Below are 12,540 nucleotides of genomic sequence, written 5' to 3'. Positions count from 1 at the left end.
GGACAGATTTGTCACATTTGGTATTTGGTAATGGTTTATTTATTTTTCTTAATTGTTTAATTGAATCAGCTCTTGTTTCCGTTGGTTGGGTGGCGATGTGTTGCTATTAATACACTGCAGCAGCCTGAGAAAGAAAGGCTGAGCAATGCAGAGGGGACCTGCAGAATGAAACACCTCAGATCTCAGGTGTGTCATGTGCTGTTCTGGCTAGCTGTCAGTGGGAGGGAACCAAATCATTATTTATCAGCAGAGTGATGACCAGATCCCTCAACCCACTTTGGTATGGGAGGTATCTTAGCATCAGCACAACACTCCTTTGAGGATATTGCAATGCTACATGGATTTAAGACAAGACTCAGATCTAGGACCACTCTGGAGTGGTCTAGAGTAATAGTGCTGTTGTATATTAGAGGAAAAGAGAGACATTTAAATTGAGTATTACTAAACTGGGGGAAACATCTTAGATTTACGGTTACTAAATGCAGGGTTTCAAAAAAACTGGGTTAGCTGGCACTCTCCAGTCTAGCTGCCTGTAGGGTTTGTGTCTGTGAGAATGTATTTACTCAACTCTAAAGGCTTTGGGAGTACTAGCATACAGCCACGGCTCAAAGACGCCCAGTGTTCTCATTCGGAAACACACACACACACACACACACACACACACACACACACACACACACACACACACATTTGCATGCAGCTGTAATGAATCAAGGAATCAACTTCCTATTCAGACAGACCAAGAACTTGGTTGCCTTACCATACCAAAACTCTAAACAATAGTAAGAGCATACAAATGACAATAACACAAACAAAAACAAAAAATCAATCAAACAAACAAACAAAAATACCCTTTCATCTATTAATAGTCTATGCTGGATACACATTCATGTGCACTCCTGCAATAGAGTGGCTTCTTAGTGAATTCCAGCTGAAGAAATTATGCAGGCTGACAATTAGCGCCACTGATGCATTTCTGTGTGTTTTAGTGTGTTTCTCCACACCACTGCATAGCAATGCTAGTAAATGGACTACTGTTGAGCACTGTTCCCAAAATTAGTGTCATGCCTAAATTAAACTAAAGCACATAGCATCACTTCCTTGATTTCTGCTGTGCAAATACACCAGTAGAAAATCTATATTAGTGTTGCATCGAAAAGGTTGATGAGCACTTTTAGAAATGCAGAAAAGATTAAAGTTCAGTGACACATTTGTCTATCAAATAAAGACTGACTACAATAGACAGGCCTGTTTTGTAAGTCAAAATATATAATATAGAAACAAGCAACATGATATTGGATAAACAGAACTTCATATTTATGTCTCTCTCGTGTGGGTGTGTACCTTCCAATATCTTTAGCAGCCTGCTCAGTAGGACAGTTGATGAGCAACACCGAGTGCTGTCCACTCATATAACCCCCGCTCACAAAAACGTGAATCTGAGCACCCAACATCCTCAGCACTGGGTACACAGACAATGTGAAGATCATTGTCTAAAAAGCAGAGAGACTCTGGTCACAGTCACGACAACACGTCCTAAATTAATACAATCAATCAGTCACATTTGCTGCCTATTTTTCTTACAGGACAAAATGTAGCAAGCTAACAGGTAGGCCACAGGAAGAAACTCGGCATTGCATAAGAAGTACCACTATTCACAACAACCTATTGTTACTGGCTGGTATGAGCAGGGCCCGTGTATAAGACAACGGCCTCTTACTGCCCAGTTTAGTGCAATTTTATTTTGTACAAAGAATGTAAATTCCACAACACTGTGCGCTTAACTATTTACTTGAGAGCTAAGGCACCAGCGTTATTCACCATATTTTCTTACGAGAAATCAGTATATGGGCTTATAAACCTCAGAAATACACCGTGAAACTGTTAGTTTTTAATAAGGTAATGTTAAAAAAATAATTTGCTTGAATTTAGTGCAACCTTAGAATTTAAATTCATTCATGTGGTTTCTGAGATTAACTTTTCGGTTATATGTAACTAGCCTACAAAAAAAACAAACAACAGTCGGTCTGTCAAATTCATGAACAATACTTAGAATAATAAATCCAGCGTTTTCCCACTCAGGAAATAACAGACATTAAATAGTCCATAGTTCGACTTTGTTGATTTTATGAGGAGACTTTAGAAGAAAACTTCAATTATCGAGCGAATCTTCAATTTAAATCTCTTCTAAGTACTTTATAACTACTGTAAAATGTGGTCTGAAAGAGTGACTTACGCTGAAAATGACCAGAAGTCGGGATCTAGCAAAGGTATGAGACAGGGTTTCCTTTTGATGCCGCTGATAAAAATAATCCATTTTGTTTTCTTGAGTATCTGTCATTCTACAAGCCTAAATCATTACACGGTGTGAAAAAACCCCACCTGTTTTTGTTTCGGGAACGACTGCATTACTGGGAAAAAACTTTTGAGCATGTACCATTTCCCCATGACATTTCTTCTGAAACCTTGGTAAGGGTAAGTGTTACAAATGTCCTTGGAATCGCAATGTCACACTCTATATCCTGTATTTACTCTTGACCTGCTGACCGGTTATACAGCTTTGCAAATGACACTCGGGAACCTCGCAAGCTCAGCAGCGTTTTGCTGACTGGGTGGTACTCATGTCCAGGACAGCCGAGCACCCAATCAGGAGTCGCGCCTCGGCACGGCCGTCAGCGGAACGAGGTAATAAAGTAATAAAATGCTTTTTTCGACTGCTCTTTTTCGTACGGGTTGTAAATATCCGCATGCAAACTCTGCCATTAGATGTTTATGAGGTACGTCGGTGTGCAAACTGGAAATGTCCAAAATATTCCCACAAATATATAGAATTTTGAAGTGTATATCAAGAATGGGATTGCCATAGAACTCTTCTCTGGAGCTACTGTGTATGTAAATGTCATGTCTGCTCCTGATATTACACTCATGGCCCACCAGATGAAGATGCTCCTCATAAAAGAACTTATTGGAATTTCATGAAATTCATTAGCAATGTTTAAGCAATGCAGATATTGAATTGCAGCTGCTCAGACCATACTTCTACGAGTATCTAGGTTCTGTTCAAACATGGCTCTCTCAGATAAAAATGATGGTTCTCTGAGAAAATGTAAGTGCATTTACCCCTATGCCTGTATTTGCATTAGATGCTCTCAAATTTCTCCAGTGATGATGCTAAAATAAACTTTATTTTGTTCTTATTAACTGATAAATCTTACACTGATAACAGCACTCTGGAATTCTAACTCCACAAATTTTCTTTTTTGTTTTTATCATTACCCCACAGACAAAAAACTGCCATTGTTGATGAATCTATGAATGGCTGCTAAAAGTGGATGGAGGAAGCTTTAAAAACACTTTCTCTGGCTCTTAATAATGCCGGTGGCTTGGTGAGTTCAGCTATATTTCCTTCAGATGAGAACTGTAAATTATGCTGACCCATTACACTAAAATACTGCTCTCCTCATTTGTTGGTTTTTCAAACCGTGCCTGGGGTTTCCTGTTAACAAGCTGCTTCCTGTTAACAAATTTCTAAATGTGAGGCAAAATGCAGTAGTAGCACAACTAGATAGTTGTATAGTTGTACAGTAGTAGTTATAGTAGTAGTTGTATAGTAGTAGTTATCTAGCCCGAGACATCCTTTTACATAAATGCCCCCCCCCAAATGAAGAATACATGTAATTAGTATTCAAAGTATCTTTCTTCAAAGTATCGTTCACAGACTAAAATGGCCAAAGAAAGGCTAAAGACAAAAAAAAATGAGGTATTGCTCGAATCTGAAGTTATGAACAACAGTTATCAATGAATGGATGGAATGGATGAATGAATGGAGAAAGTTTCTACATTGAGCTGAATAGGCTTAAAACTCTCTCATTAACATCTCCACTGGACTCACTCCATTTCAGTGGGTGCATGTCCTGCTCCTCCCTGGTCTGGGGGAACCATCGGAGGTTCCGGCAATTGATGCATGGAGGCAACAGTATGGATGTGAGAAGTTTCACACGTCTGACCTTGGGAGCGAATTGCAGCTTGAAAGACAAAGCTGAACCTCGCGGGAGACTGGCTCCCCCACTTGACCCTGTCTAAATTGTATCATTTTTGACAAGGGACTTGCATCTTAAACTCACCTCCAATAAGACCCCATGTGAGTAATCCCTTTTATATACTTAGACAAGTCAAACCATTGTTTTCTAAACTTCAATTACCCTTAATTTTCATATTTCACTAAGTCTCTGAAACCTGTTTTGTCCACATGACAGACCTCTCGCTCCTATAAAGGACCATCCTACTGAGATTAATGATGGCCAAGAGTACTTCATTTGGATTGTACTGGATTCTTGCTGTCAGGGCCATCAAATATACTATGGTCTATGAATATTTAGTTGCCCAGTCCATCAACCAAGGGTTAGGCCATGCCATGTCTGCCCCTGTGGACTTGTAGACTTCTCTTGTTGCTGCTATAAGTTGTTTATCTACTGAATTTTGCTCTTTAGGTTTGGTTCATCCTTTCTTCATGGTTTGATTCCCAGTTTTCTGCCTCCATTTAAGACTACTCTAATTTTCAGCGTGCTCTTGAATTTGTCACAGCATAGCCCCCTCCTCTTCCACTCCTCCCCAAGTGAGTGTGATGTCTCGTTTGTGTGTGTCTTTGTGTGTGTGTTCGTGTGTCTCTCCTCATCGCCACGCTCCTCCCTTGTTGTTAAGCAGTTCTGTGTATTTAAGTTCCTTTTCTATGATTGTCCTTTGTCTGTGTTTGACCCTGTGTGTACACTGTGTTTCAGCTACCACATTGTGCTTGAGCTCGTTTATCACTTGTCACATTTTTTTTGTTGTTATCTCTCGGTGTTGTCTTTCGTGTTTTGGTTCCTTTTTCAAACCTCTGTGTTTGTACAAATGACAGCTTGCCTTTGCATCCTGCCTCTGCCTGCTCGACATGACAGAACTACATACACAACAACAGATCTGCAAAGTGCTCCTAAACCTTCCCCAGTGTCAGGGTCAAATTGTGAGTGTTCATTTAACCACTGCTATCCATAGTCTACTTCTTGTAATAGTCCTCTTATAAAATGCTTACTTGTGACACCAGCAATATTAATTTTGTTACACTGCAGTGTCTTAACACTGTATAGAGTGTTAACAATTTGCAGTTTGACCGTATTTCTTTAGATAACAAATGTGTTTTTAAATCTATACGTGAGGCTCTTCTACAGGCAATTGAGGTTGCAGCCTTTATTTCTTGGTTCCTACTGGTATCTGAAGCTTCATCAGCTGCATAGATAGGTTCTTCCCCAGGTTCCTCAGCACAGGTCCACATTATGATCTCTTCTGACTCATCACAGACAGGCCTGTGTCTGTCTGAGCTCACTTCAACCCTTATTAGGTTTATGCATAAAAGACTTACCGAAAGCAACGTGCCTCCAGTATGTCTCTACAATAAATATGAACCTGCTTTGCAAAGTAATTTAGCAGGTGGAACATCCAGGTTACATCCAATCCCGTGTGCTTTCTCTGAGCTGGGAGCCGCTGGCCTGCTGGATTAAGGCCTCCCACTGGCCAGTCCATTGGATGAGGAGGTGTGGAGGTGCACCTCAGATATATGTCAAAAAGTAAAACGCATACACATGCTCTCACCATCTCTAAACAATTGTATAGCACCTGCCCAAGTCAAATGAATTGAAATTTTTAAAAGCAAAGAAGCCAAATGAGTTACTTTATATCTCTGTTATATCTATTTATTTTGTATGTCAAAATATGTCAAAATAAAAAGCAAGTCTGAAAGGATGTTACAGTAGATTATTGTATTGTATTGTATTGTATAGTTAGACATCCTTTTTTATAGATAGACATTCTTTTTATGTTATTAATGATTTGTTTGCAATAGCAATATATTTGGGGTCACTGTCCTTATGGGAGATGTTTACTGTTAGAAGAAGAAAGAAAACAAAGATTGAAAATATAGCATTTTCATATATTTCAAATAAAGCTTGAAGCGAAATGCAAAGTATTATATTTATTATTATTATTATTATTATTTGAATGTAGAGAGTAAGAAGAATACAGTGTATATTAGATATTTGCAACATACAAGGCAAATAAATTAAATGAAATTTTTTTTTAATAGAAAACAAAATCTTCACCAAAGAAGTGGAAAAAAAAACAAGCCAACAAATTAATTGTGCAAACTGCAAAATCGGCCAAAACAAATGACCAAGGCATCAACAGTATTGAAGTTTCCACCCTAAAGATCACGGCCAAAACTAAAAGGGGATGTCGGTTTCTGTGGAGGTGGGTTGTAGAAGGGACACACACACACATTTTTGCTGGCACCTTCTTTGTGAGTGGAAATTCTCACATTCTGATTGCTATGGTCTTCATATATGCACCACTAAAAGATGTCTGCACAATATTTCTCTGTCCTAGCACTCTGCTGCAAGTAACTATTTTATTATTACTCTTCAAATTGTGAGTGTTCATTTAACCACTGCTATCCATAGTCTACTTCTTGTAATAGTCCTCTTATAAAATGCTTACTTGTGACACCAGCAATATTAATTTTGTTACACTGCAGTGTCTTAACACTGTATAGAGTGTTAACAATTTGCAGTTTGACCGTATTTCTTTAGATAACAAATGTGTTTTTAAATCTATACGTGAGGCTCTTCTACAGGCAATTGAGGTTGCAGCCTTTATTTCTTGGTTCCTACTGGTATCTGAAGCTTCATCAGCTGCATAGATAGGTTCTTCCCCAGGTTCCTCAGCACAGGTCCACATTATGATCTCTTCTGACTCATCACAGACAGGCCTGTGTCTGTCTGAGCTCACTTCAACCCTTATTAGGTTTATGCATAAAAGATTTACCGAAAGCAACGTGCCTCCAGTATGTCTCTACAATAAATATGAACCTGCTTTGCAAAGTAATTTAGCAGGTGGAACATCCAGGTTACATCCAATCCCGTGTGCTTTCTCTGAGCTGGGAGCCGCTGGCCTGCTGGATTAAGGCCTCCCACTGGCCAGTCCATTGGATGAGGAGGTGTGGAGGTGCACCTCAGATATATGTCAAAAAGTAAAACGCATACACATGCTCTCACCATCTCTAAACAATTGTATAGCACCTGCCCAAGTCAAATGAATTGAAATTTTTAAAAGCAAAGAAGCCAAATGAGTTACTTTATATCTCTGTTATATCTATTTATTTTGTATGTCAAAATATGTCAAAATAAAAAGCAAGTCTGAAAGGATGTTACAGTAGATTATTGTATTGTATTGTATTGTATAGTTAGACATCCTTTTTTATAGATAGACATTCTTTTTATGTTATTAATGATTTGTTTGCAATAGCAATATATTTGGGGTCACTGTCCTTATGGGAGATGTTTACTGTTAGAAGAAGAAAGAAAACAAAGATTGAAAATATAGCATTTTCATATATTTCAAATAAAGCTTGAAGTGAAATGCAAAGTATTATATTTATTATTATTATTATTATTATTATTATTATTTGAATGTAGAGAGTAAGAAGAATACAGTGTATATTATATATTTGCAACATACAAGGCAAATAAATTAAATGAAATTTTTTTTTAATAGAAAACAAAATCTTCACCAAAGAAGTGGAAAAAAAAACAAGCCAACAAATTAATTGTGCAAACTGCAAAATCGGCCAAAACAAATGACCAAGGCATCAACAGTATTGAAGTTTCCACCCTAAAGATCACGGCCAAAACTAAAAGGGGATGTCGGTTTCTGTGGAGGTGGGTTGTAGAAGGGACACACACACACATTTTTGCTGACACCTTCTTTGTGAGTGGAAATTCTCACATTCTGATTGCTATGGTCTTCATATATGCACCACTAAAAGATGTCTGCACAATATTTCCCTGTCCTAGCACTCTGCTGCAAGTAACTATTTTATTATTACTCTTCAAATCTTTTTTATTTTGGGGGATTATGTTTATATGTGGTGGGATTTAGAATACAAACATACAAAATACAAAAAAAACCCAAAACAAAGTATAAAAAAGAAAATGATGTTGAGAAAGTAAGCATCAGGCTGCCTTTTAGTTGACTGAACCTGGCTAAAAAAAATAAAGTCAAATAAAATAAAATCAAATCAAAAATCATTTCCTATAGTGTATATCATAACAAGCTGCAGAATGCTCATTGCTGCAGTATCAAACATCATTTTCCCAACAAAATCTTGAACCATATGCTCCTGTTCTCTCCTTTCGTAATATGAACCCTGTTCCTGTGAAACCAGGCCTTTAATCCCTCGCTGCTGGCGGCTCAGTCTTTGTTTGTCTCTCTCCTGCCTCAGTGGAGTGCAATTCTGGTGAACCGCTGAACTGCGTGCCCGAGCGGGAGCTGTAGGTTCTCCCCGGGGCCATGGTGACATTAGAGTGTACATGTAGATTTGAGCAAGGCTGGGATGTGCACTGGCCAAGAAGCTGCACTCCGCTGATCCAGCCACTGGTCATCTCCACTGTCAAGTCCATCATCGATCCCACCCCTGGCTTCTCACTGACCTGGAATGCTAGAACTGGATCGGTTGACCTGAGCATCGACAACATCACTGAAATGGAACTGGGAGTGTACTACTGCGCTCAGGTCGAGCGCAGAATGCACCAAAGCTCGAATAGTAAACTGCAGGAGAGCGATGTGTATCACATTTGCACCAACACCTCCGCAACGCTTTCTTATGAGGGTAATACTACTTCTATTGTCTTTTTCCATGGTACAATCTGCCAAAGTTTTTGGTTATATCTAAGATGCTTTTTGTAGCAATTACTTGCGCTTTCTTGTCTTGATTAAGCTTCCCCATGGCCAGATTTTCAGATGGGTTGGTTAATTGGTCCATTAATGTAAACACATGAGGTTTAACCTCAAACCCCTGAAACTCTGGGCATATTATTTAGTTATTAGTCTTAAGGCATAATATATAGTTACTGTTATGAATTATTTATTGAATGCCCTGAAACTAATATGAAGGGAATGCACTGAGAATGAAAGAGGGAGAGTTCTGACCCCACTGGTAGACCGCCTCGGACAATAAGAGCTTAAAGGGACCAATGTCTGCAAACATACAGCTGTTGTTCAGACACTGCTCATGCCTAACATGGGACTGCCCTGATACCAAAGTGAATATTGTGTACAGTAGTGACTACATTGCTTTGAGTAAAATCTGGGTGATGTTGCTGTTTCATTTCACCTACTTGTTTTCCCTAGAAATAGCGTACCATTTAGAGACCTCAATGAGGAACTGGGAAATCCGATATGGACTTCTTGCGCATCATCATCATCATCATCATCATATCATCATCAACCTACTTTGTTCTAAATGGGCATCGCAATAATGATTTTCCACACGAGGCACTCTCCTGCACAATGTCAAAATTATAATTAGGCTATTATCAGAGGAAATTGATTTAAAGAAAGTCATTTCGAATCGCTGAAATCTTCCACTTTCCCTGTTGTTCATCCAGTTCCTGCAGCGAGCGTGGTGCGTGACTACAGGCTCCTAGTGTTCTGTTTGCTGTGCCCACTCTTCCCTGCTGGCCTCAGTTTGCATCTTCTGCTGCTGCTGCAAAACAGGTGAACTTACCCTGAGATCAATGACTTCACAGACAATGAGTGCTTACTAAACAAAGAGGTGAAACCTGGTTCCAGTAACACTTTCTACAACAGATGTAACCTATGTTAGATTCACATTAGTGGTACACGTTGACAGTCAGGGCTCACCGAAGGGATTTTTGAATAAATTCTGTCATTTGTATTTAAATAAAAATGAATATGTCTTCCACAGCAGTAACTAATATTGAGGGTGATGAAAGAAGACAACACAGTGGTGAAGAGGTAAGTTCTTACTATGTGTTGGACATCACTGTATTAAAGCAATTCAATTTTGACAGCAGTTGAAGGGACGGTTTCTCAATCACAGCATCACTTTTCATTTTTCACACAAGTATTGTGCCGTTCCATGTCCAGGGATGGTGATTTCAGCTAGAACTAGAACTAGAACTAGAACTAGCATAACTAACAGGAGTCTTCATAAGAACTGAAATAACAGCACCTTGAAATTTATCTACAGGGTATATAAAGTAATATAAAGTAAATGTGTTGAAATTATTTGAATACCCAAAATGTTAATTATTAAAATTAATGTTAAAATTATTTTTTCATCACAGTGTCTATAAATTTAAATGGGTTCTGTTCAAGGAACTGGCATAGGACACATTTGTCACCCTTTAAATGAAACTGAATTGACAAAGCACAAACGTATTAACCACCAATATGCACCACACACACACCTTTCAAATGTACATTTGTCTGAAACAAGAATTGCACTACCACACCAGTATGTACACAGTATGTATGTACAGTATGTATAAATTATTATAACCAAATACACTCATGTGTTCACATTACAGCCCTAGCATTTTGCTTAGATCCAGTCTTTTGCTTTGCTTGTTCACATTCAGGTTTGTAAATGACCTATATAACATAAGCATGAAGAGGCTTCTGGCCCATAAAGACCCACATGCATACGTTTCCAAAAGCAAGAACATGTGCAGGACCCAAATTCATGCATAGACAACAGGTCAACAGAAAAGAAAATGTAATGTGTTTATGGGACAGTTCATTAGAAGACCAGCAAAACAGTGAAATGAATGAAGAAGTGGTGCAGCAGTAGAGTTCATTGCAAAAAATAATTGTTGTGAAGGTCGACAGTTCGATAGCTGATAAGAATCAGGACGTGGAGCTGATTGAGGCTATAGTTGCTGCTGTTTTTGGAACCAGAGAGAGATGTGGGTGTGCAGAAAGGAAAAAAAACTAACCAAAAAAACCCACCCTAAAAACAATTAAGATATCAGTGCTAGCATAACTAACAGAAGACTTTATAAGAACTGAAATGACAGCAACTTGAAATCTACAGGGTTCCTTTTTAATATAACGTTACTGTGTTAAAATACATTTTTATTCATATTTTGGAATATATTTTAGATGAAGCACATAGACGGTTTATACTGTGGTTGGGTTCACCACTGGGTTCCTCTAAAGGGGTTCCTCTAAAGTCATACCAAGGAAACAGTCTCTATAAGACAGCTGCAAAGCCTCAGAGTTATAAGTGGAACTAATTTAGCTTTGCAACTCAAATCTTATGGTACAAAATAGCAGTCTGGCACTTAAAACTCCCTTTGCTGTGATAGTCATATTATTTATAGTACACAATAACTAGGAACTATACTACTGGTTATAGTTAAGTTATTTCCAAGTATTTCTGCAGCTGCAAACAACTGTAGCAAGAGTGGTAGAAATCTGTTTCACTGCTTTTGAGGTGCTAGGCACTGTGACACATTAGAACCTCGCCTTCACTGCCCTGAAGTGGGGAATTCAGCTATCTCTACAAACTGCATGCCAAAAGGGAAAAATAACCAGGCGTTCATTAGCCACACTGAGCTGCTCCATTATGTGGAACTGCTCCTCTGACACACGGTGTGCCGCCAACTTCATGACCGTCTTTTCATGAGCGAATCTTCATTGCAGACCAGTGACACAGAAGTGAACTATGCTTCACTGAACATGCCCAAGTGTTCCAGCCAGCATACCAAGTGAAAGATCTCCCAGAATACTGACTCAACATGTACAGTGTGCCCAATCAGGCGCACAGATAAAGACGCATATGGGAGGACATGTTTAATTATTTCCATTATGATCAGTGTGTGTTGTGGCATTTGTATAAATAAGCACATCTTTTAAGATATTTTGATGATTTGAATCAGCTGAATAAGAGCTGCATGAGTAGAGATTTTTGAAGAAAAAAAAAAGGTTTTGTGATGAGCTTGGATGAGGGATGTTTGGTACTGACGGATTCTACGTTTAAATTGAAAGAAACTTTACCCTAATGGTATGCAGTCATTTTTCACATTCTGTTTTTAATTTATTTTTCCCTTTTTTGCTCTTTCTTAATATGTTTTTGTATACAGAAGTTTGTGTACAGAGCATCATCAAAGATCTTTTAATGATGCTAAATAAACACTATAAATTAAACGATTACTGTTTACATTTATGGCATTTGGCAGTCGCACTTATCCAGAGTGAATTACAAAAGTGCTTTATCATTTACTCATAGAATACATCCTAGCCAGTACAGTAGGTTAGAGTCCAAGATACAGATGAACTAGAATGCTGTTGTTATTGTTGTAATTGATTATTATTGGTTAGATCGCCTGTATCCATGTTTGCATCCTGCAAGAGTATTAAATAGGGGTTTAAAGTTTGCTCATCAGCAATAGGTTCACCTGCTGCTGAGAGTATCACCATGCACAGAGGAGAACACCACGCTGCAGGATGGCGATCCAGCTCTAAACTAACCTGGCCCGGATAATCTAGTAGTCTGCACTAGAATTGAGCCACACAGGGCAGTAGATCTCCAGGACCAAAGAAGGGCACCCGTATCCTACTGTGCTAAGCAGCCAAATTATACTGGCAATATATAACATCAAACACTACACATAGAACATTTAAACAGGCATGAAGTTACAATAC

The 12,540-nt window shown here is 38.6% G+C and overlaps 1 protein-coding gene and 3 long non-coding RNA genes across 6 annotated transcripts in view; 3 read left to right on the top strand and 1 right to left on the bottom strand.

Annotated features, from left to right (window-relative positions):
* The window catches only part of zgc:63972 (protein CutA homolog), an 8,103-nt gene extending 5,537 nt beyond the window's left edge, over positions 1–2,566 (bottom strand). Inside the window, exons 1-2 of one of the 3 annotated variants that reach the window (XM_027004116.3) lie at positions 2,237–2,566; positions 1,345–1,493 (exon numbers count right to left, since the gene is read on the bottom strand). In XM_027004116.3, coding sequence (XP_026859917.2) covers positions 1,345–1,493; positions 2,237–2,341 — 254 coding nt within the window. In that variant the 5' untranslated portion in view covers positions 2,342–2,566. The other 2 variants (XM_081720070.1, XM_081720069.1) reach the window with 2 other exon arrangements.
* A 719-nt stretch (positions 2,567–3,285) lies between these two features.
* Positions 3,286–4,344, top strand: LOC145658972 (uncharacterized). Its single transcript, XR_014124867.1, has 3 exons — positions 3,286–3,386; positions 3,903–4,141; positions 4,257–4,344. It is a non-coding gene; the product is annotated as an uncharacterized LOC145658972 (long non-coding RNA).
* A 473-nt stretch (positions 4,345–4,817) lies between these two features.
* Positions 4,818–8,647, top strand: LOC145659085 (uncharacterized). The gene is made up of 4 exons (XR_014125087.1): positions 4,818–5,570; positions 6,119–7,027; positions 7,585–7,748; positions 8,312–8,647. It is a non-coding gene; the product is annotated as an uncharacterized LOC145659085 (long non-coding RNA).
* A 599-nt stretch (positions 8,648–9,246) lies between these two features.
* On the top strand, positions 9,247–11,862 carry LOC145658916 (uncharacterized). Its single transcript, XR_014124766.1, has 3 exons — positions 9,247–9,585; positions 9,797–9,846; positions 11,539–11,862. It is a non-coding gene; the product is annotated as an uncharacterized LOC145658916 (long non-coding RNA).
* The last annotated feature ends 678 nt before the right edge of the window (positions 11,863–12,540 follow it).

The sequence above is a fragment of the Electrophorus electricus genome, chromosome 8 (genome assembly GCF_041902795.1).
Source record: "Electrophorus electricus isolate QZ-2024a chromosome 8, ASM4190279v1, whole genome shotgun sequence".
NCBI classification, from domain to species: domain Eukaryota; kingdom Metazoa; phylum Chordata; class Actinopteri; order Gymnotiformes; family Gymnotidae; genus Electrophorus; species Electrophorus electricus.
Note: the sequence above shows the minus strand (reverse complement) of the source record. Positions and strands in the feature narration are given on the sequence as shown.